General features: G+C 52.4%; 2 protein-coding genes across 12 annotated transcripts; one reads left to right on the top strand and one right to left on the bottom strand.

Moving 5' to 3' along the window:
- Window positions 1–7,940: 7,940 nt before the first annotated feature.
- Fbxo2 (F-box protein 2) lies at window positions 7,941–13,370 on the bottom strand. Its single transcript, NM_053511.2, has 6 exons — window positions 13,292–13,370; window positions 9,956–10,333; window positions 9,471–9,600; window positions 9,306–9,401; window positions 8,621–8,750; window positions 7,941–8,420 (listed from the first exon to the last, which is right to left on the bottom strand). Exons 1-6 carry the CDS (start codon window positions 13,311–13,313, stop codon window positions 8,286–8,288), a joined length of 891 nt encoding a protein of 296 aa, NP_445963.2. The 5' UTR covers window positions 13,314–13,370; the 3' UTR covers window positions 7,941–8,285.
- Window positions 13,371–13,520: 150 nt separating this feature from the next.
- On the top strand, window positions 13,521–22,932 carry Fbxo44 (F-box protein 44). Of its 11 annotated transcripts, none has more exons than XM_063288301.1 (6): window positions 13,831–13,965; window positions 15,144–15,430; window positions 17,493–17,619; window positions 17,711–17,806; window positions 17,915–18,050; window positions 22,038–22,932. In XM_063288301.1, the coding sequence occupies exons 1-6, from the start codon at window positions 13,946–13,948 to the stop codon at window positions 22,179–22,181; spliced, it is 810 nt and encodes a 269-aa protein (XP_063144371.1). In that variant the 5' UTR covers window positions 13,831–13,945; the 3' UTR covers window positions 22,182–22,932. The 11 variants fall into 11 exon arrangements, 10 of the variants coding, with proteins under 10 accessions (XP_063144372.1, XP_006239460.2, XP_063144371.1 ...); XM_006239395.5 differs by having other exon boundaries at window positions 13,915–13,943; NM_001191576.1 differs by having other exon boundaries at window positions 13,950–14,237; window positions 22,038–22,420.
- The last annotated feature ends 808 nt before the right edge of the window (window positions 22,933–23,740 follow it).

The raw sequence follows: 23,740 nt of genomic DNA, 5'->3' as shown, positions 1-23,740 counted from the left end.
CCATCTAAGGTCAGAAGGAAATCCACCAGCATCCCTGTCCCACCATAGAACACCGGTGGGTCAGGGAGACCCTGCGGCCAGGAAGGACCAGGGAGCTGATGTTGCCTAACAGGGAAGGAAGTTCTTCAGCCCAGGAATTCAGAGGCTAACGGCCCACTTGCCTTCTCCTCCAGGAAGCCCTCCCTGACTGACCATCCACACTAAAGAAGCTGTTCCCTCACACCTGGTTCACTGTCCCACATAGTCTATTTTACAGACTGGTGCCCACAAAAGAGAAACTCCTTGGGGGACAGATTACAGCTCCATTTAACAGAGGAGATGAGTCACAGAGTGGGTAATTCCCCCTTTAAAAAAAAAAGTCTGTCTCCCACACAGTCTGAACTTCCATGGATGAGGACCCTTTAGGTCACTGATCACCCATGAGCAGGTGTATCCTCCAGATCATGCCTAAATGTAGCAATCACTGTGGGGAAATCCCTTGTGCAGGAAACCCCCTGGCCGCTATATGATTCCCCCCTGCTCTGTGTGATTGACATCCACTGAGTCCAGCACCCCTGCCGTGTACTATGTGACACAGAACCAGGCTGCCCCTCTCTGAGCCTCCAGATGGGATGACCCAGTACAGAAGTTCACTGACTGGATTCAATGTGACCAGAGATGAATGGTGCTTAGCACACCGGGCACACAGCTGTGACATATCCTGGACTGTCAAACCGCACCTCAGGGACGTTTTTGTTGTGTTCAGAAAATATCAATGACTCACGGATCAAAGTCAGTGAAGCTGTGCTCTCCCGATGGGGTGGTGAGCTTCCCACAGAGCAGGAGAAGAAGGTGAGCCACAGGGCTGTGAGGGGAGCCCCACGTCCCACTGACAGCACGGCTGAGAGCCAGAGAGAAGGTATATGTGTGCCACAGCCTCCCATCTGCCGGAAATAGGGCTTCGTCCATCCACAAAACGTGTGTACCACAGCCCTGTAGGAAGGATTTGTGCCTTGGGAGCCCCTTGGACTCCTGTGGGTCTGCAGGGTACAGTGAGGGAGCTCTGTGAACCCCAGCTTCTTCCTGTACATGTCAAGGTGACTAAGGGAAGCCTCTGGGAAGGCTGTGTGGGGAAGTGGACAGCAACTGAGACAGATAGTATGGGAGAGTCATGATGTGGGCAGCGCCCCCCTCTGCTCCTGCAGCCCTCAGTGTGTGGTGCGCCTTAGCCTGAGCAACATCAGGGCAGGTCCCTCAGGGTCCAGATTGCACCTTTATTTCTATAAAGTGCTATAAAGAGAAGCAGCAAATCCAGGGGAGGCCCTAGTGTGTCTGCTAACCCCATCCCTTTTCTTCTCTCTGTGCTGGGGGTGAAACCCAGAGCCTCCACCCCCACCACCACATGTTGGACAAGTGCTCTATCTCTGACCTATATCCCCAGCCCTCTTTCGCCTCTTATTTTCAAGACTGGGTTTGCCCTCATTCTGTAGCCCAGGTTAGCAATGAACTCACTTTGTAGCCCAGGCTGAACTTGCCGCCCTTTTGTCCTAGCCTTCCCAGTAGCTAGGATTACAGGCCCAGACACGTGGCTTCCCTGACTCCTGGGAGAGGCAGGAAGAGGGGAAGTCAGGGGAGAGAGGGAGGCTTGGCCCCCACATTCACTGGTAGAAAGTGGCCTCAAAAGGCAGGGAAGGGGGTTGGGGATTTAGCTCAGTGGTAGGGCGCTTGCCTAGCAAGCGCAAGGCCCTGGGTTAGGTCCCCAGCTCCGAAAAAAAGAAAAAAGAAAAAGAAGAAGAAAAAAAGAGGCAGGGAAGATCCCAGTTGGGTTGGGATGGGGTGATCCTGTGGCTATAACTTAGGAAGCAAGTGCCGGGGCACACATTTGGAAACAGGGGCTCCACACAGCTCCCCTCCGACCACATCACCACATGGCTGGTTCCACCATCCTCACACCCCCTTCCCCATCCAGGCAGTTCTTCCTTATATCTCTCCGAATGTCTCCTGCTGTGTCAGCACAGGCCTAAGCAGAAGCACCCTAGTTGTCTGCCGAGCTGACAGCAGCTCTAACTCAGTGAGATAATCCTACCAGCAATTAATTGGCTTTTGTTGGAGTAGAATGAATACCATCTTGTCTTAATCTTCTGCATTATTCTCCCTGCTCAGCAGAGTCAACACGAGATTAGGTTTAATTTGGGGGAAGAGGAGGGACAGTGGACTCATTACTCACTAGGAGATTAGATCGGATCTGTCTGAGTATCCTAAGCTTTCTTCTGTCAAGGGGGCTCAACGAAGGCAGAAGCACCGGAGCTCCTAAAGACCACCTCCAAGACCCTCAGGGTCCTTTGGGTCCTGTAAGACTCGGGTCTGAACCTAAGCCAGGCGTCATGGTACATACACACCTGCAATCCCAGGACCAGAGAACAGAAGCAGGAGAAGCAGATGTTTGGTGTCAGCCTCTGGCTGAACTGTCTCAAAACTGTCCCAAAACAGCAAAAGACAAGTCTCATGGAGAAACCCCAAGGTTGAGCCTCTTCAAAGCCCCTGAGGATGGGGGGCTCGACCCTGATTGGGCTTTGGATTCAAATCTCAGGTCTGAGGACGCTAGGCTGGGGACTGCCTTGATGATGCTGCCATCTGGTGGTAGTAAGAGAAACTGCCCTTTGCTTCCCTCTCAAATCTCCATTTACAAGAACTATTGGAAAAAGAAAGAGAATCTGGAAACGGATCAGCGGCTGGCTGTTCTTCCAGGGGATATGGGTTCAGTTCTCAGCATCCACATGGTGGCTCACAACCATCTGTAACACCAACTCCAGAGTATCCAGGCTCTCTTCAGGTCTTCTTAGACACATGCGGACATGCAAGCAGGCCAAACACCCATGCACGTATAATCAATCAATTAATTAAAAAGAGACCTTTCCATTACAAACCTGCCAAACAGAGCTAACCAACAGGAATCTATGAGGAAATCCATTTTACATTTTATGACACCTTAATTAAAGTGTCTTGACACCCCTAATGTTCATTCGATCTGTCTGGGGTATGTCCTATGCCAGAACCTTGAAGTCACCTTCCTGTCATAACCATTTCAGCCCCTAGCTCATCTTTTCTCTGGCCCCAGTGGAGCCCATGTCTGACCCTGTACCATGACAACTTAGATCATCCCTGATCTGGAAACCACTTCCACTTTCCTCATGAGCAAACAGCCTTTCCCACTTAGGACAAGTTAATACTGTCCACTTAACTGCTCCTACAATCATGTAGGAGACAAGTCTCTGGGCTTGTCCATGAGGGAGTTTCTTGTTTAGTTAAATGAGGTGGGTAGATCCACCCTGAATGTGGGCAGCACCATCCCACGGCCTGCGAGTCCTGACGGGGAGAAAAGGACTGTGGATGCAGTCTACCAGCCACCTTACCTGCCTCCAGCCCCCATGCTGGATAGCTCCATGCCTTGGAAGACTGTATTCTCCAACTGTGACCTGAACAAGCCCCTCCTCTCCTTAAATGGCCTTGGTCAGGTCTTTTGTTACAGCAACAAAACAGTAACTGACACACATGATGCATGGGCGTCTCCCAGAAGGGGTTGGTGAGCAGGTGGGATAAACCTGAGCTCTTTTGGGAAGGTGGGATTGAGACAAGGTTTCTCTGTGTAACAGAACTCTGGCTGCCTTGCACTGGCTTTGTAGACCAGGCTGGCCTGGAACTCACAGCACTCTGCCTGCCTCTGCCTCCCAAGTGCTGGGATTAACGGTGTGCACCACTACACCTACCCTGAACCTGAGCTCTTTTTTTTTTAAGATTGATTGATTGATTGATTATGAGTATACTGTAGCTGTCTTCAGACACACCAGAAGGGGGCATCGGATCCCATTACAGACAGTTGTGAGCCACCATGTGATTGCTGGGAATTGAACTCAGGATCTCTGGAAGAGCAGTCAGTGCTCTTAACCACTGAGCCATCTCTCCAGACCCTGGACTCGAGTTCCTTACATGGAAACCAGCACAGGAGTCCTTAGCCTGTGCCTGTTGCTGCTGCAGTGACAACACCATCCATCACTGCTACCATCCAGTCATCTGGTGTTCTCTGGAAATGTGACTTCATGGGCAAGTCTGTAAACTGCTGCTATCCAATCCCCCATTCCCAGCAACTTCCTGTCCCTACAGGAAGCTCATATCGCCCCTTCTCCCTGGAGTATTCACACCATGTAGCACAGTGCACAGTGAGTCCTCAGGAGAGCCTCAGGGCTAGCACCTGCATCTCTAAGCTCATGTCAAACTGTGTGCCCACTGCTCCAGGCGTGCCGGCTGCTCTCCTGGGATATGTGTGTGTACGTAAGTTCATTTCCACCCCAGGGCCTTTGTGTTTGCTGCTTCTGTGGCATTGTTCTCCCAGGCCTCTGTATGACTGGGACCTCCTCATTGTCTTCAAAGGTCCCTTCACAGAGATCCTTCCTATGCCCTGGGCCAAGCAACCCTGTCACCCTCAGTCCTCCTTTGTTGGCAATGCTGTGGAGACCAGGTCCCTGAGTAGCTGGGTAGACTCCTTCTGTGAAGGGCTAGAGGACTGTGTGACCTCGGGGAAATTGCCCGGCTTGTCTGTGCTCTGTCTCACTCATAAAAAAGAAAAAATAGAAATAACATGGACTGGAGAGATGGCTCAGCACTTAAAAGCACTTGGTGTTCTTCCAGGGGACTCAAGTTCAGTTTCCAGAACCCACATCAGGAGGCTCACAACTAATGGTAACTTCCTCTCCATGGGGTCGGGTGATCTCCTCGGGTCCCTGTACACATGCGGCTTATACACAAAGAGACGTATACACATACACTTACGGGAAATAAAAATTGATCTTTAGAATAATTTTTGGGATGGAGAGATGGCTCAGCGGTTAAGAGCACTGACTGCTCTTCCAGAGGACCTGAGTTCAATTCCCAGCAACCACATGGTGGCTCACAAACACCTGAAATGGGATCCGATGCCCTCTTCTGGTGTGTCTGAAGACAGCGACAGTGTACTCATATACATAAGATAAATAAATCCTTAAAAAATAATTTTTTATCCTTTTTGCTATTGTTTTTGATTTGGGGTTTTCTGGGGGAGGGGTTGTGGTTTTCTATCTTGTATTGTTTTGAGACAGGGTCTCATTGTGTAACTCTGGCTGGCCTAGAATTCACTGTGTAGAGATCACATTGGTCTCCAACTCACAGATAGTTTGCCCCCAGAGTGTTGGGTTTAAAGATATATATCACCATGCCCAGACATTAAAAAAACTAATTTTCGCTGAACATTGGTGGTTCACCCCCTTTAATCCCAGCATCCAGAAGAAGCAGAGGCAGATGGATCTCTGTGAGTTTGAGGTCAGCCTGCTCCACAGAGTGAGTTCCGGGACAGCCAAAGTTACACAGAGAAAGCTTGGGGTTGGAGGTGGGGGAGTGGGGGAGATGACAAAAAAGAAAAACCGAACAAAACCAAAGTAAGTAATTGTCCACCTTCTGCTGCTGTTCTGAGTCATTGACACATGCAAAGCTCTTAAAGGGCGCCTGCTGTGTAGGGGGAGTGCTGACCACTGGCTTTATTTGACTGTTTGTAATCCTGTTTCTCCTCTACAGTGCGCATTCCAGCAGAGACTGACTGAGATCCCTGCCTGACACATAGTAGAAACTCGATACATATTAAACTTGTTAAAAAGAGAACTGAGAGAGAACACACACACACACACACACACACACACACACACACACACACACACATACACATGAGCCCTTGGGTGCCACCTGCTGGCCGACGCATGGAATTTCCCTTGAGGAACGCTGACCTCAGCTCCCCTATGAGCCTCCTCTCTGCCCTCCAGGGTGGGTTCTACCCAGTTGAGGATTAAGAATGAACTTTGGAGGGGTCAGGTGCTGGAGAGATGGCTCAGTGGTTAAGAGCACTGACTGCGGGGGCTGGAGAGATGGCTCAGTGGTTAAGAGCACTGACTGCTCTTCCAGAGGTCCTGAGTTCAAATCCCAGCAACCACATGGTGGCTCACAACTATCTGTAATGGGATCCGATGCTACAGTGTACTTATATATAATAAATGAATAAATCTTTAAAAAAAAAAAGAGCACTGACTGCTCTTCCAGAGGTCCTGAGTTCAATTCCCAGCAACCACATGGTGGCTCATAACCATCTGTAATGAGATCTGATGCCCTCTTCTGGTGTGTCCGAAGACAGCTACAGTGTACTCACATACGTAAAATAAATAAATAAGTTAATTGACAAGAATGAACTTGGACCGCAGTTCCCCAGCGGGAAATGTATTTCTATGTTCATTCTGGTTGCCACTTGCAGTCTCCGTTCATCTCGGAGTAGACAGTAAGCACCCTATGCCCCAGAACTCACACTCCACCTCCTGACTCCCACATCTCAGTCAGCCAGCTGGTCTCCCGACCCACTGAATTTAACTGTCACCCTACCCTTCATCCCTCGGGGCTCTTTGGTGGATTCCTGACCCTCCAGAAGCCATTTTTTTTTTTTTGCCTAGAGGCAGAAAGGCTGACCTCAGAGCTTTGGGCTCCCTCCTCTGAGACAGGTAGGCTACACACACACACATCCCAGTCCTTTGCCCTAAAGCTCCACCTGACCTAACATTTATTTCAGCCCAGGAGCTCCTGAGTTCACACTTCCTCCCACTATGCTGCGCCCAAGGTCACCAATTGCTTCCCTTATGGTTAGCAACTAAGGTGGGTATGGACCTTGCCTTCACCACAGACTTGGGGTTCCTTTAGAAAGGACTGGGGTGAACGGGGAACTGGAGAGTTTGGAGTGGGACTGGAGAGATGACTTGGAGGTTAGGAGCACTTGCTGTGATTCCAGAGGAATCATGTTCAGGTCCCAGCAGTTACGGCAGGCTCATAACCACCTGTAATTCCAAATGCGGGTGATCTGATGCTTTGGGGGGGCACCAGAACACATGTCACACACACACATACACACGCGCACACACGCACGCGCGCACACATGTAGACCCGGAAGACCCAACACAGAGACTTAGCAATTAGACAGAAGGGTCACAGCACCACCAAGGCAAACAAACCTCAGCTCAAGCGACTGCCCCACCTCACCAGCAGGTGGCACCAAACCTCCGAATAAAAGATGAAAGCAGAGCGGGAGGTGGGTGTGTGTGTGTTGCTATATTAGAATACCAGTGACAAGACCTCTCCTCACCCCCAGTCAGCCATGGAGCATTCTGGGAAGGAGCTGGGATGCTAGAAAGCAAGTAGCCTAAACCTACAGCTTAACACACTCTTCCCACAGCAGTATGGTGCAGGGAGCCAGCTTGTAGATAAAACCAATACTATCCTGGCCAGGAAAGTTAATATGAATCAGAGATGAATAAGAAGAGTAGCCAAGGGGTTGGGGATTTAGCTCAGTGGTAGAGTGCTTGCCTAGGAAGCACAAGGCCCTGGGTTCGGTCCCCAGCTCCGAAAAAAAAAAAAGAAGAGTAGCCAAGATTCTTCCTCCCAGTGTCGTGTGTGTGTGTGTGTGTGTGTGTGTGTGTGTGTGTGTGTGTGTGCGCGCGCGCGCGCGCCACAGCCTTCATCTCTAGGCCCAAGAGAATGTGTATCCAGACCTGTTGGGGTCCCTGCCAAACTGCTCCAGAGAGGGGTAGGAACAACGCAGCAAGACATAGCCTAACTACTGGGCCAAGAGGGACAGTTGGGCAGGCACCCCACACTCCTTTACCAAGCCCTGTTGTGGATTCTGGGCAGCTTGGATGTCCTCAGGCGCCAGGCTCAGCCAGCCCCTCCTCAGACTCACAATCCTAGCCTTTGTCCGCTGGTCTGCACAGGCTCAGCTGGCCCCACACCAACCCAAGAGCCCCTGGAAACCGGAGCAGCTGGACTGCCACCAAGTACTTTTCCAGGCCGGGCCAGGGACCCTGGGGAGACCGAGAGCGATGAGGAGGCGGGAGATGTCCATTCATCTGCGCTTCCATTGTTGCCTTCTTTGGACAAATATTTATTGAGTGCCCACTCTGAGGCAGGCACAATGCTAGGTGCGCGGGATCCAGCAGCAGCCCCATTCCCCCCTCGGATCGGATCGTACATTCTAGAAGCGACTGCCCATGGGGATGCAAATGGAAGCCATCCCACAGTAAAAGCAACAAATCCTTCTCTCCCCTCGGGGACCAGACTGGAGGAAGGGGCGGGAGAGAGGCAGGTGCAAGGCGTAGACGAGGCAGGTGAGGACGCTACCAACTAAATTAAGGCCATTCTACTCCAGGATTCTGCCCTAGAGGGCAGATGGTGGGGATAGGGGAGGTCCCTCAGGGTTCCACCCACACGCTACTGTTGGTCACCCGGGCCCCGAACCAGCCCTTCCAGTAGACCGAGTCCTGCCCTCCGTGCTCGAAGCGGACGTAGCGGACGCCTGGCCCGTAGTCGGTGAAAGTGTGGGAGATCTGGGGGTGAAAAGGTACCGCGTCAGCCTCAGGGGTCTAAGGCTGTCCCCTGCCGTCCCACTCGGGCGCAGCGCCTCGACCCTAGCTCTGATTGTGGGCTAACGGGGACCACACTCTCAGCGTCCAAACGCTGCGGATGGGGTTTCCACACGCTCCACCCGGAATGTCCCATCCCTGCCCCCTCGGCCCAGCAGGATCACCTCCATCCAGCTGCCATCCTCTGGCACAGCCACCTGTCCCGTATTGAACTCCGCCAGCACATCTTCATGCTCCGACAGCAGCCTCACAGTGAGCTCATACAGGCTGCCGGCATCCGTGCGGCCCGAGTACCTGCAGGGGAGTGCGGGACACAGGGCCCACCTGCTCAGAGCCTCACTCTGCCAGAGATCTCTTAGGCCCAACCCAACATCCCTGCCGGGCCAGTGTCCCGCAGTGTGCCCATTTCACAGATAAAGAAGCTGTGGCCACAGAGAAGAGGAGGCTGGGCCTGCAGAGCCAAGCTCAAAATGAGCCAGACCAAACCTTGGAACCAAATCCATCCTAGGGGGTACACATTGTAGGGACGGTCACACGGACACAAATAGGAATGTGTGTGTGTGTGTGTGTGTGTGTGTGTGTGTGTGTGTGTGTGTGTGTACACGTAGGAGGTAAGCAAGCCTTAAGTTATTAGTAATATCCTTGCCTTGACTTAAACGCGGGCATATGCACAACCTGTTCGCTAACATTTTAAACTCAAGGGAGGAATAGCATCCCACCCGTTGCCAACCCTTGCAGACCCGTGTCCCACGTGGCCACGACACTGCAAGTGTGGCAAAGGGCCAATCCTTCCACTACCACCATTTCCCCTTCCCCTCCAGTCCCGAACCCACCCTAACAGCTGCTCACCAGTCCTTCACCACGATGGCGGGCTGGGTGGTGTCCAGTAGCTCCTCCCAGTAGCCCTCAGCCTGCAGATCAATGACCTGCGCTTTGCGACACCACCTGGGGGAACAGGCGTCAGGACCCGGTGGGCCCCGCTTTCCCCTCCCACTCCCCCTTGCCCCTTCTTACTCGAAGGAGGAGGCGAAGTACTTCTTAACGCTGTCGTCGTGGGTAAATTCCACCCCACTGTCTCCGGGCAGTTCCTCCACTCTCCAGCCGTCCCCACCGTGCTCCACGTCGCACCAGCCCTCCAAGTCCTCTGTAGGGATACGACAGCCCCACCCTGGTCACACAGCCCCTTGCTTGAGGCTGGCTCTTGCTCTGGCACTGGGAGTCAGAGTGGGCATGGGTACTTTCTCAAGGTCTCAGTGGGCAGACGACGAGTGACGGGAATGTAGGCACCTCCATTCTACCCCAGACTCAGTGTCCACAGGACCTGTCTTGCCCTAGTTCACTGAGAGTGGATGCCCTGGGAAGAGATACCCAAGGAAGAAGAGGGATATTCCAGGCTAGACCTTGCACCAAGTGCTTCATATCATTTAACCTTGAAGCGGGCTGGCACCGAGGGCGGTTTTCTAGAAGGGACAGTGGGCATCCAACTGTGTGGCCCTCACCTTCCCCACACGGGTTACGCAGCAGGTTGCGCCTCCTCTTGCTCAGAAAGTAGAACTGTTGCCAGTGGTCCCGCTCGTCATCAGCGCTGCCCTCAGGCACCAGCCCCTCCTGCTGACACTTGAGCAGCCACAGTGGGGCGCCGTCCACCAGCTCCTTCCAGCGCAGGCACACCAGGCGGCAGGCTTGCACTAGCTCCGTAGCGGGCAGCTCTGCCAGCACGCGCAGCAGCAGTGGCTCAGGCAACTCGGCAAGGTACTCCACGGCCTCTGTCTCTTCCTCCTCCTCCTCCCTGGGCTGCTCCTCCTCCGCACTCGCCTCGGCGCCCGCCTCCTCAGGCTGCTCCTCCGGGCTCGCCTCTTCGGGGTGGCTCACACTCTCTGCGGGTCAGGGAGTAAGGGAAAGCTGTGACTGTCAAACTGTGCCACTCCACGTCCCACTTTGAGTAAGCCACAGCAGGGGGCCAGAGGTTTTTAACCGGGACTTGCTGGCTCTCGCCTATAATTCCAGCAATCGGGAGGCAGAGTGTGAGTGTGAGGCTAACACGTGATACTGAATTCCAGAAGGAGCACTGTGTCTGTCTGACTCTCTCTCTCCCCCTCCTTCTCTCCCTCTCTCTCTCTCCCTCTCCCTCTCCCTCTCCCTACCCCCCTCACATACACACAACACACACAAGTTCTGCGGCCCTAAACTGTGCCCAAAAAGGAAGACCACTCAAGACCACAGATACTCTCCCACTCCCCCTAAACCAGAAGAATTGCTTCAAATGCTGCTTCCCCCTGCAGGACTTACAGACACCCACAGGGATCTGGGATTACTGATGGCTTTGTACTGAGGGGTCAGTTCTCCTAAGCACCCTCCCAGACCTCTGGGTCCCTCCCATCCTCTGGGGAGCCTTCCTGGACATACTTTTAGCATACAATCTCCCAGCACAAGTTCACAATCAAGGACTTTCTAGCTTCTGTACTTGGTCTGGTTGTTTGATAACAACCTTTGTGTGCAATGGACTAGCCTCAAGGATGTGGCCTGGGAAACACCACTTCTGTCCCTGTGTAGAGCCAGGAGCTACTGTATTTTACCAGTGCCTATCAAGAGCAAGGTACTGCCCTGAAGATTGGAACTACTCCCTAAATCCTCAAATCATCTCCTCCAGGCTGGGCCCAAGTCTGCTTCATGAGGGGACAAAGAGGCTTTGGTACTGTGGGTGAACATGCTCAACTGTGGATATAAAGTGATTTTGTGTAGGTCACACTGTCAGTATTAGGGTGGGGGACTCAAGCGCTATGGGTGAGGAGAACAGGCTAGAGACCCAGCTATCCCCAGCCAATATTGTATAAGGAGGGGAAGGAAAACAAAGAGAGGTACTGGGTGATTGGGGAAGAGTCTTTCCTCCTTCCTTTCCCATCCTTTGTCCTCAATCTCCTCATCTGTGAAATGGTGTCATCGTTGTGTCAGACCATCAGACTTATAGTGAAATTCATCCCCTCCCCACAGAGGAAGGAGCAAGGCAACAGGGGTAGTCATAGCCACTCTTGCTAAGTCAGTGGGAACTCCTGACCCTACAGAGGGAAGTGGGCACCAGGAAAAAAAAGCACCGTCTCCCAGGCTGGGTTCTTGAGGTCAGTCCATTGAATACCCAGGATGGTGTGGGCAGCTGTGTATCTCTTGGATCTCAGCCCGCCTCATCTGGGCCACCGAAGAAGCCTTGAGTAAGCAGACACTGAGTGCCTAGTATCTCTAAAGGAGAGAGGGCCAGTGGGGAGGGGACCCAGCCATCCTGGGTAATGGAGGCCGCTTCTCTCAGAGTTCCTGAAGACTGGACCCTGAAAAACCAAGGAAATAAGGGGAGCAGGCCTGTGTCAGGTGTCAGGGGAGGGACAGATGGCCAGGTCCCTAAATCCCCTCTAAGGTGTTGCAGCCAGTATCACTACACTGTCTGACCCAGGAAAGCTGAATCAGGATTTCCCCTCTTTCTTTAGAGCACACAACGAATCCTCCATCAGCCATGGTGAATTGTTTACACACACACACACACACACACTCACACACACACACACCCCGGATAGGGGAAGGAGAAAGAGGGAGGGGGAGGGGAAGGGAAAGAGAAGGAGAGAAAACTACTTTCCCTGCATTTCTAACGTGTTTTGGTCATGTTTTCTTAAGTAGGTGTTTATCCCTCCACTGGGAATGAGAAAACAACGGGCACAGAGAGACCTAGCATTTCTTCCAGGTTCCACCACAGGACATCATCAAGCAGAAAGAAAAAGAGTGGTCCCTCCTGCTTCCAACAGCTCTGAAGAGCTGGGCCCACTGTCCTCACCTCTCCACCAGCACCCCAGCCCTGCCCTGGCCCCAGCAGATACCTGATGCTCTCAGGAAAGGTGTACCTCACCCAGTCCTCTCTCCTGGCCCCTAGACCTGGCATTGAGGCCCCAGATCGGATTACAGCCCGCCCCCCTGCTCCTTTGCACACAATTTGCCACATTGTTACGCTAGGAAAGTTATCTAGCCCTGGATGCTGACCCCAAGCTGACTTGCTCACCTGGGTTGGGCCTCTGAGTCCAGGGACTTCCTGGGCCCAGGGAGAAATCTGGGGCCCTGTAGATGATGTTGAAGCGAGACACTGACTGAGAGTGGGGCTTGGGGAGGGGGGTGGACGGGGTTCAGGGATGAAGGGAAGCCTGACCACCTTGAGTTCATCTATTCCCTCACCTCCCTTAAAGAGCGACCACTCTGGGTGTGGTTAGTGAGGAAGGGGCGAGGGTCATGGCAAGCAGGTCTGCTCCCCAGTCTGACTCAGCAAGCCACCCCCTATAGGCCCAGCAGGGAGCTGAGGGGAGAAGGGGTGGGGTCTTTGGTGCCAGAAAAGATGACTGGGCAATCTTTGAGGACCCAGAGCTTCTGCCAAAAGCTGACCTCCTCATCCCCTGCCCGGTCCCCACGGAACAGCCTCTACTCCGATACAAGGCGGCCCCTCCAAAGAAGAGAGTCCCTCGGAAAGCTCGGATGGATGCAGGGTGAGGTTTAACAACCCTAGGACCCCGCGGGGACTCCGGAGGATCAAGAGGCAGGGTGGGCAGCACTAGCAAATGAAAGAAGTTCATGGAAGCAAGAACCTGGCTTTCAAACCCCAGGAAGCCCAGAGCCTGGGATGCCAGAGTCCTCCGTGCCATTTCAGAGACCTAGGCGTCCTCCTCCCTCCACATCCTGACACCCGGCAGAAACCTGCTCCCTAGACTGTCTCCAGGGTGTTCCTGGCGCGAAAGTTTGAGCGCCGTCTGCGGCGATGGCCCGCCCTGTCTCCCGGGTCTGTATCTAGCGGGGCCAGCAGCGGATACCTGGATCACCATCTCCATCCATCGCTGCGGCGCTGACGAGAGTGGAGCCTGAGCGCTGCGGGTGGCGAGTCCTGGAGCTGCCCGCGTCAGCCGGGCCCGCGCCGCCGCGCCTCTTAAAGGCCCCGTGCGCCCCGCCTCTGGCCCCCGGCTAAGGGCCGGGAGCCCTGCACCCCCCGTAGTCCAAGGTGCTGCTTCCGGGAGAAGCCGGGGACCGGAGAGGGGCAGGGACACCTACAGAATGGGTGGGCTCCAAGTGTGCCTAGAGAATGACTGCAAGAGGACATCGGGGGTCGGACTGTTAGGGAACAGAGGGTGTGGGCGCCGAGCCCAGTGGAGTTGGGGGTATCGGAACCATCCCCCCCCCTCAGGTAATTTTCCTACGCTGTGGTGGGGGCGAGTCCCAAGAGTGCGCGGGTGAGGCGGGGCCTGGAGGAATGGTGGGAGGAGTCTTGAGGGCAGTGGGAGGGGCCGCATCCTGAGCCAACACTGGCAGAAAAGCGCCGTTCCAAGACCCAACCTTGCCAGGGCAGCGGGACCAAACGCCGGTGACAGAGAAAATGGGGGTGGGGAGAGGGGCGTGGTCAGACAAACAGTGGGCGGGTCTCACCCCCGCCCTCCATTGACCCGGATGGCTCACTCCTGTGAACCAAGGGTATGGCGCAGCGCGACCAAACGTGGGTGACAAGGAGAATGGAGAGGGAGAGGGGCCAGTGTTGTGGGATTATGGTTAGGGCGGGGTCTGATGAGTAGTGGGCGGGACTGTGCCTTAGGTGCTGTTCTCCAACGCGGCACATTGCAAGGAGCAGGTGACAGCAGGAGGGGAGCAGTGAGGGCCCCAGCAGCGAGAGGTTTAGGGTGTAGTAGGCAGGTCTGCATTCCGGGCCACGCAAGCTCGGGCCGCACAGCCCCACGGTCTGGCAGGATCACTCAGCGCGGCGGATCGGAGGTGACTGCGGGAGGGGGAGCACCCTGCGTGGGGACTGAGACGCGGTAGGCAGAGACCTAGAGGGGAGGAGGGGCGCGCGCGCTTAGCGATCCTAAGTGCTTCAGCGCCTTTAAGGCCCAGGCCTCAGGCTTTGCCCCCACTCATTGTACTGTGAGGCTCCGAAGAACTGGGCTATGGACGCCTTCGGTGCTCAGAGATCTGAATCTGGTCTTGAGCAGGGCGGCCCGTTTTAGGGCCACGCATAAATGAGAGACGGCAGGGGCCCTGGGCGGGGTTGCGGGAGGGAGATAGGAAGGCTCTTTTCCACTCGCACATCTTTCCTCAGGCTCAGGTAAACAGGTCATATTCTCTGCGATCTTGAGAACGTCACTGAGTCTTTTGTACTCCGTGACCGGTCCTGAGGGCCAGTGATAACCTCCGATCATCGCCTCTCCCCATTCCCCCATGTGGGGGATGGGAGGAAATGAAGAGTAGCAAGCTGGAGTGCTCACAAGGCTTTTCATTGTGTCACCCCCCCCCCCTTAAAAGACTGAAAATGGCTGGCTCTACATTCAGTGAGGGCTGGGGCTGCCTCCCCTTCTCTCCTGTTAGTGTGACCTTGGGAAGCTCCCTGGGCTTCCTTAGATGCTGTTCTTGGGTGCCCCCGTTGGAGGGAAACCAGATTTTTTTTTCCGTTTATTAAGCAGCTCCCCAGCCCAGGAGCCTTGAGCTGGCGGTGACCCTGAAGGGAAGTACCATACCCGGCCCTTGTTTAACTGTGGTAACTGAAGGTCAGAACAGCACAGGAATTCTGGAGAAAGTCAGTGGCCGCTGAATTGGGAATCGCTCTATCCCTGGGTGCTGGGGTTGCCACTCACTGGCTAGGGAGAAGGCTGGGTGTATGGCACAGCTCTCCCATACCTGCAGGAACAGGCTAGGAACCGACACCATGGCTGTAGGCAACATCAACGAGCTGCCGGAGAACATTCTGCTGGAACTGTTCACCCACATCCCGGCTCGCCAGCTACTGCTGCGCTGCCGACCAGTCTGCAGCCTCTGGAGAGACCTCATTGACCTGGTCACACTCTGGAAGCGCAAGTGCCTTCAGGAGGGCTTCATCACCGAGGACTGGGACCAGCCCGTGGCTGACTGGAAGATCTTCTATTTCCTGCGTAGCCTCCAGAGGAACCTCCTTCACAACCCTTGTGCCGAAGGTGGGTACAGAGCGTATGCCTCAACAGGACACAGGCTCTGTTAGATGACCACAGTGTGTGCCCTAAACACTGGCTGTGAGCCCTTTACATTACGGCCTTCATTCCACCCACAAGAATTCTTAGACGCAGGTACTACTCTTTTCAAATGGGCAGACTGAAGTCAAGAGTACTATCTATTGTAGATTATTTCTATGCCGGGTCTGAGGGCACACACCTGTAATCCCAGCACTTGTGTGGGAAGTAGACACGAGAGGATAGGGAGTTCAAGGCCATCCGTCAGAGACCAGTCTGGGCTACTTGACTCTGTCTCAAGGCAAGCCAATTACTTCTCAGTTGGTAGTTGTGCTAATACCTGTAACCCCACCACTCGGGAGACTGAGGCAGGAGGATCATGTGTTTGAGGCTCCTCTCCTAAAATCCTCCCCAGGAAAAGAAATGAGGCCGGCTGAAACAAATTGTGCCAAAGACACTAATTGAAGCCACATTCCTCACAGACACCCCCCCCCCAGGTTAGACCTACAGAGTATTCCAGAAGGGGTCTTGCCTATGGATGAAGGAGTGATGAAGTTTCCTTAGCATTATGGTTCAAGAACAGGTGTTTGGGGGCTGGAGAGATGGCTCAGTGGTGAAGAGCACTGACTGCTCTTCCAGAGGTCCTGAGTTCAATTCCCAGCAACCACATGGTGGCTCACAACCATTTGTAATGGGATCCTACGCCCTTTTCTGGTGTGTCTGAAGACAGCGACCATAAACTTACATAAAACAAATAAATCTTTTTAAAAAATGAATTTAAAAGCAAAAAACAAAAACAAACAAACAAACAAACAAAAACAAAAACAAAAAACCATGTCTTCTTCTAGTCGTCCGGATACCCTACAGGTCATGCTGTGACCTGAGCATGAGCCACAGTAGGAAGAAACGTGTTTTCTGTTGCATGATCAAACATCAAGAAAAATGGTGAGGACCTTAGTCCAGGCAGCCCAGAGCATCCAGCTGCCTGGCTGTGTCCTTTGACCCCACCCCTTCCCCACCCCAGGCATGCTGCTGTACAGACTACAGCCAAACCAAGCCAACATATTGAGAAAAGTTTTACGGTTTGATTAGCTTTGTTCGGTAAGGGGGCCGACACAGCATCTCTCTATTATTACAGGAAAGGTAGCTCTGACTGTCCTGGAACTCGTGACATAGACCAAGCTGACCTTTAGCTCATAAAGACCCACCTTTCTCTGCCTCCCAAGTGCTGGGATCAAGGAACGTGCCACCATGCCCAGCTGAGTTTTATGTTTGTAAAGGATTATAAAGACAGAAATAAAGGACTATATGATAGAGGCAGGGCGTAGCCCCAAACCTAAGCTGTGACAGCACTCTGCAGAAAGCTACCCGGAACCTTTTCTTTTGACATTTACTTATGTGTTAGGTTGTGTGGTGAGGGAGCTGTGCATGTTACTGTTCACCTGGGGAAGTCAGAGGACAACTTGTGAGGGTCAGGTTTCTCCTTCCACCATGTGGGATCCTCAGATACTTACCACAGGTCATCAGGCTTAGGGGCCAGAGCATCTGCCTTATGACGCATCTGCCTGCCTTGGTTTTTGTTTTTGTTCTTGTTTTGAGACAGGGTCTTGCTATCTTGCCCCATCTGACCTGGTACTCACTCTGTGGCCCAGACTGACCTCGAACTCACAGCAATCCTCCTGCCTCAGCCTGCTGGGATGGCAGGTGTGTGCAACCACAATTTAACCTCTACGTGTGACTGTAGCTGGCAAAGGGATCAAGGCTCAGAGGAGGAAAGTAACGTGCCTATAGCCACACAGCCCATTGCTGTTGGAGTTGAATGAGATTCAGTACTCTCCATTAGAGAGAGAGAGTCCAGTCATCAAGAATTCTCAGTGGGAGTCTCTTACTTACACCCAAGGCACACAGGAACCACCCAGTGTACCACCTACAATGACAATACACAGGCTGGAGAGCAGCTTGGAAGTCCCAGCTCTGGGCAGGAGGAAGGGGTGTTTGGAGAAGGTGTACCGGGGGGCCTCGTGCATGGTAGACTCTGCTCTCCCCCCAGAGGGCTTTGAGTTCTGGAGCCTGGATGTGAATGGAGGAGATGAATGGAAGGTGGAGGATCTCTCCAAGGACCAGCGGAAGGAATTCCCCAATGACCAGGTCAAGAAATACTTCGTGACTTCCTATTAGTAAGATCTAGGGCCTTAGGGCGGGGGGAGCCGGCATCTTAACATCGGGGTCCAGTGCTGAACTCCAGCCCCCTCCTCCCTCCTCACCCAGCACCTGCCTCAAGTCCCAGGTGGTGGACCTCAAGGCTGAAGGGTATTGGGAGGAACTGATGGACACCACCCGACCGGACATCGAGGTCAAGGACTGGTGAGTGCTGGGGGGAGGGTCTGGGGGGGGCCTGCCGCCCAGGCGCCCCACCCCTGCCCTACCCCCCATCTCCCAGGTCTTCATGGCGCTTCCTTCTCCCATCTGCAGGTTTGCAGCCAGGCCGGACTGCGGGTCCAAGTACCAGCTGTGCGTCCAACTCCTGTCGTCAGCTCACGCACCACTGGGAACCTTCCAGCCGGACCCAGTGATGATCCAGCAGAAAAGCGATGCCAAGTGGAGGGAGGTATGTGGACAAGGACCCCCACAGGGACCTGTGTGCAAGCCAAACTCTGACATCTCACTCCTGGCTCTCTGCCGCTCGGCCTCACTTGCTTTAGTAGGAGAATAGGGGTAAGCGTCCAGCTCAGACACTGGAGGTGGGAGGCAGGGAGAGGCCTGAACCCAAAAACAAACTCCAGAAAGGGTGTCTCCATGGAGAACTGAGTGAATAAACAGTTGGGCCTAAAGACATGCCCTCAGTGGTTCACAATACTTTTGCTCTTGCAGAAGAGTCAGGTTCAAATCCTACCACCCACATGGTGGCTCACAACCATCTGTAGCTCCAGTTCCAAGGGATTCAAATCCCCACTTCAGTCCTTTGCAGGTACCAGACACACGCATAGCACATATACATACATGCTGGGCACATGCATATACATACGTGTATATATTCATATACATACATGAAAAAACATTCCTACAAGTAAAATAAAATGAGATCTAAAATTAAAATTAAACACACACACACACACACACACACACACACACACACACACGCAACCAGAAGTGCCCAGTGTGGGGAAAACTGAGGCAGCAATGGGTAAAGTCCTGGAACTTAGGGAGACCCTGTCTCAAAATTAGAAACGGTAAAAAAGAGGGCTGAAGATAACATTCAGTAGCCAAGTATCTGCCTAGCATGTGCTGGCTCAACTCCAGAATCACTGAGAAATAAAATAAAAACGATCAACGACAGGGTCCTTGCCCTCTTCTGGTGTGTCTGGGTGGTGGTGCACACCTTTAATGCCAGCACTGTCAAGGCAGAGGCAGGTGGACTTCTGAGTTCAAAGCCAGCCTGGTGTATAGCAAGTTCTAGGACAGCGGGGCTACACAGAGAAACTCTGTCTCAAAAAACCAGAACATTGGGGTTGGGGATTTAGCTCAGCGGTAGAGCGCTTGCCTAGCAATCGCAAGGCCCTGGGTTCGATCCCCAGCTCCGAAAAAAAGAAAAGAAAAAAAAAACCAGAACATTAATTAGTCGACTGATTAGTTGAATTTATTTAAAATAAATGGTCAGGGCCATGTATGGCGGTTCATGCCTGTAATTGCAACACGTAAGAAGTAAATGCAGGAGGCTGGAGAGATGGCTCAGTGGTTAAGAGCACTGACTGCTCTTCCATAGGTCCTGAGTTCAAATCCCAGCAACCACATGGTGGCTCACAACCATCTGTAATGGGATCTGATGCCCTCTTCTGGTGTGTCTGAAGACAGAAATAATGTACTCATATACATAAAGTAAATAGATGATTTAAAAAGCAATTTCCAGAACATGTGTCACCTAAAACCCCATCTGAGAGAGAGAGGCGGTGGGGAGAGGGTAGAGAGAGAGAATATTCAGCACATGTGACTGCTCCTAATAATTAATATCTATCATTTCTTCAAAGAGTCCCCAACATATTTTTATGATTTATTTATTTGTATTTTATGTGGATGGGTGGTTTGCCTGAATGTATGTGGACCACTTTCATGTAATGACTAAGGAGACCAGAAGAGGGCATCAGAGCCCATGAAACTGGAGTTACAGAAGGTTATGAGCTGACTTGTGAGGTGCTGGGAATTGAACCCTGGTCCTCTGCAAGAGCAATCAGTGCTCTTAACCACTGAGCCATCACTCCAGAGCTTCCCTGCTCCATTTAAACTTTATTTTAAACTTCTTTCTTTCTTTCTTTCTTTCTTTCTTTCTTTCTTTCTTTCTTTCTTTCTTCCTTCCTCCCTTCCTTCCTTCCTCCCTTCCTTCCTTCCTCCCTTCCTTTCGTTCTTGAGAGAAAGTTTCTCTATGTAGCTCTGGCTGTTCTGGAACTCAGCTCTGTACATCAGGCTGGCCTCAGTCTCAGAACTCAGAGATCCGTCTGCCTCAGCCTCCTGAGCGCTGGGATTAAAGGCGTGTGCCACTGCCCAGCAGAATGGTTTTCTAATAGGTTGTGTGGGTTTTACCAAATTTTCAATTTAGCTGGATTTCAGCATATGGTGGGTCTGTCTGGACCTGCCCACCATCAGTTGAGAAGCAGCTGTGTTATCTACACCATGGTCCTCCTTGCTGTCTTTCTCCTCTTTATTTGATGGGATTAGATACCAAGTCTAAGATCTCAGGACACAGGCTAAGCAAGTGTTTTACCACTGGGGCCAGATACAAAACCTGTTGTGGTGACTGAAGCCTGCACGCACTATTAGTACTTCAGAGTTCGGGGCAGCGGGCTGGAGAGATGGCTCAGCGGTTAAGAGCACTGACTGCTCTTCCAGAGGTCCTGAGTTCAATTCCCAGCAACCACATGGTGGTTTACAACCATCTGTAATGAGGTCGGGTGCCCTCTTCTGACCTGCAGATATATATGCAGAACACTCTGTATATAATAAATAAATAAAAAAGGAGAGTCTGGGGCAAGAGTATCACTGTACATTCTAAATCAGTTTGAAGTTGGTTGGGTTCGTCGGTCGGTCGGTTGGTTGGTTTGGGCTTTTTCTGTTTTTCAATGCAGGGTTTCTCTATGTCGCCCTAGCCATCCTAGATCTCATTTTGTAGACCAGGCTAGCCTCAAACTCCAGAGATCTGCCTGCCTCTGTCTCCCGAGTGCTAGAGTACCACCACCAACGGCAACAGTTTTGTTGTTGTCTTGAGACAGAATGCCTTCGTGTAGTCATGGATGCTTTGGAACTCATTATATAGACCAGGCAGACCTAGAACTCACAGAGATCCTCCTGCCTCTGCCTCCTGGGTGCTGGGATTAAAGGCATGTGTCACCATACCTAGCCAGCTTGAGTTTTGCAGTACATCCCAGGCCTATCTAGGCTACTGACACCTGGTGTTAAAAATAAACTCCTGGGCTGGAGAGGTGGCTCAGCGGTTAAGAGCACTGGCTGCTCTTCCTAGAGGTCCTGAGTTCAATTTCCAGCAACCACATGGTGGTTCACAAACATCTGTAATGGGATTTGGTGCCTTCTGGTGTGTCTGAAGAAAGTGATAGCGTACTCATCCACATAAAATAAATTTAAAGAAATAAGCAAAGAAATAAATAAAACATTTGGACCAGGCAACTCCAACTCCTGGACCGCCATCTTCTGGAAGAAATGGGTATTGCACTCACATGCATAAACACACAGACAGTTCCAAACTTCCGGTCACAGGACTAGCCTCTCAGCTGTGCTGCTGCTGCTGCGGAGAAATCAGCTTCAGACAACAAGTGAGCCCTGTTCCCCCCAAACTTTATTAAAAGAAGTATCACTGGGTCAAACTCTGATGCAAATGTCAGTTGAATCTAGGCCGAGTAACGTGGTTCTTTATTTAATTTAGTTTTTATTTTTGTTTCAATTTTCTTCTGATACGGGGTCTCACGTAGCCCAGGCTGGTCCCCAGCTTGCTACATAGCAGAGGACATCATGAGCTCATGCTCCTCCTGCCTCTAACCCATGCCTTGTTTATGTGGTGCTGAGGATTGAACACAGGGCTGTGTGTATGTGCCTTTTGTGTTACTGGTTTTTTTTTTTATTTTTTATTTACATTTAAAATGTTATCCCCTTTCTCCTACCCAACCACCCACCCCGCCTCCCCAACCTTGAACTTCTGATCCCTGGCCTTTACCTCCTGAGTGTAAGAATTAAAGGCTTGCACCATCTTGCTTCTGGGAATGAAACCTAGGGCTTCCAGCATGCTACACAAACACTCTCGAATCTCCTCCCCCAGCTTTGCTCCGTTTTTCTCCTCCTCTCAAAAGATTTATTTTTATTTTATGTGTATACATGTTTTTTTCTGTGGGCCTAGAGGGCCAGAAGGGGGCTTTGGCTCTCCTGGAACTGGAGTTATAGATGGTTGTAAGCTGCCCTGTGGGTGCTGGGAATGGAACCCAGGTCCTCCTAGACATGGAGTCGTCTCTCTCGTCCCCCTGGCTTTGTGTTTGGAGATAGACCTATAGGCCTACTTCGTAGGCCCTGACTGCTCCTCTCTGTCTGCCCCCCTCAGGTCTCACACACATTCTCCAACTATCCGCCCGGCGTCCGCTACATCTGGTTTCAGCACGGAGGCGTGGACACCCACTACTGGGCCGGCTGGTACGGCCCGAGAGTCACCAACAGCAGCGTCATCATCGGGCCTCCGCTGCCCTGATGCCTCCTGAGCCCCAGTCCTCGGAGCCCTAATTGGTAAACAGTCAGAAAGGGCCAAGCATGGGAAGGGGAGGTGGAAGTCAGTCACTCCCAGACCTCATTGTTAGTCTTCGCCCCCAGCTGCCTCTGTGTGGAGCTTCTAATGTCTGGGCCACCCTTCTCCCTAGCCCTCCAGCAGAGCCGCCCCTCTAAGGGGCACAGTGCCTGAGGTTGGGCAGATAAAAGAGGTTTCCTTCCTTCTCAGAGAGAGGTTCCCCGGCTCGTATGCTTGCTTAGACCTGTTTCTACCCCTGACCCCTCTCCTTGTTCTCCTTAAGGAGCCTCAGAGCAGGGACAGACAGCATATCTGACAGGTTTGGGGACTGCCTTTAATGATGTAGACGCCATAAGGCAGGTCCGGGAGAAGGCCCTGCTGGCCAATCCTTAGCCTGGTTGTTGGCTGCTGTTTGGCCTTCAAGTCAGGCCTGGTACCAGATAGGTAGGATCAGACTGTCCTTGTCATCAGCAAAGCCCCAGAGTCAAAGTGTGTACCAATGAGCGCAGGACTCCCCAGAGGACTCAGGATGAGAGGCAGGATGGACCTGGACTCTGAGAGCTGGGATGGGGAAACAGCAGAAGGACCTGGCCAAGTTCTCTGTGGCTTGGAGATATCCCAGCCCCATCTGTAGGAGCTTCAATCCACACACTACCCCTTGCCCCCAGCACCACCTCACCCCTCCTGTTACACAGCCAAATAAAATGTTTCCAGCCTCCCTGTGCCTGTGGCTTTGGAGGGAAGGGTCGATTTGTGGACAAAATTGCCTGGCCGTAGAAAGGCAGGGGTGTGGTTGTTGTCCCTGCTATAAAGAGGGGTTGACCATTTCAGGCAGAGGCCCTCAGCGCTAAAGCCCTCTCGCCCTGAAGTACAATCCAAGGGGGCTGTGCCAGGCTCCACTCTCGACTTGCCCAGAACCTGACGGATTTCTGGTTGAGCTCAGCACACAACAGGTGCTCAATACTTGTCAAAGTTAATTATCTCACTCAAAAATAGACCGGGTAGGGTTGGGGATTTAGCTCAGTGATAGAGCGCTTGCCTAGAAAGCGCAAGGCCCTGGGTTCGGTTCTCAGCTCCGGAAAAAAAAAAAAAATAGACCGGGTAAGCTAGGATGGGCCAAAGCTCACAGTCACCTGCCTTGACCAGAATTACTGAACTTCCCTTGAGCTGACCTGGGCTTGCACTTGATAAATGTCTGAATTAATTATTTAATTAACTAATTAATTAATTTTCACTAGGACCAGAAAAGGTTTTTCTCCTCAGAGAAACCCAGAAAGAAGCTGGACACCAGGTTGTGTCTCAGGCATTTAATCCCAGCACTCAGGAGGCAGAGGCTGATGGATCTCTGTGTGTTCAAGGCCAGCCTGGTCTACAGAGTGAGCTCCAGGACAGCCAAGACTAAATAGAAAGACCTAGTCTCAAAAAACAAACAAAACGAACACCAAAAAACAAGTAAACAAACAAAAAGCCAAAAGGTACAACTCTGCCCTCCTACTGGCTGGGGCAGATTAAGTCGACTGTCTGGT

The sequence above is a fragment of the Rattus norvegicus genome, chromosome 5 (genome assembly GCF_036323735.1).
Source record: "Rattus norvegicus strain BN/NHsdMcwi chromosome 5, GRCr8, whole genome shotgun sequence".
NCBI classification, from domain to species: domain Eukaryota; kingdom Metazoa; phylum Chordata; class Mammalia; order Rodentia; family Muridae; genus Rattus; species Rattus norvegicus.
The sequence above is the reverse complement of the archived record's forward strand: the minus strand, read 5'-3'. Positions and strand labels throughout refer to the sequence as shown.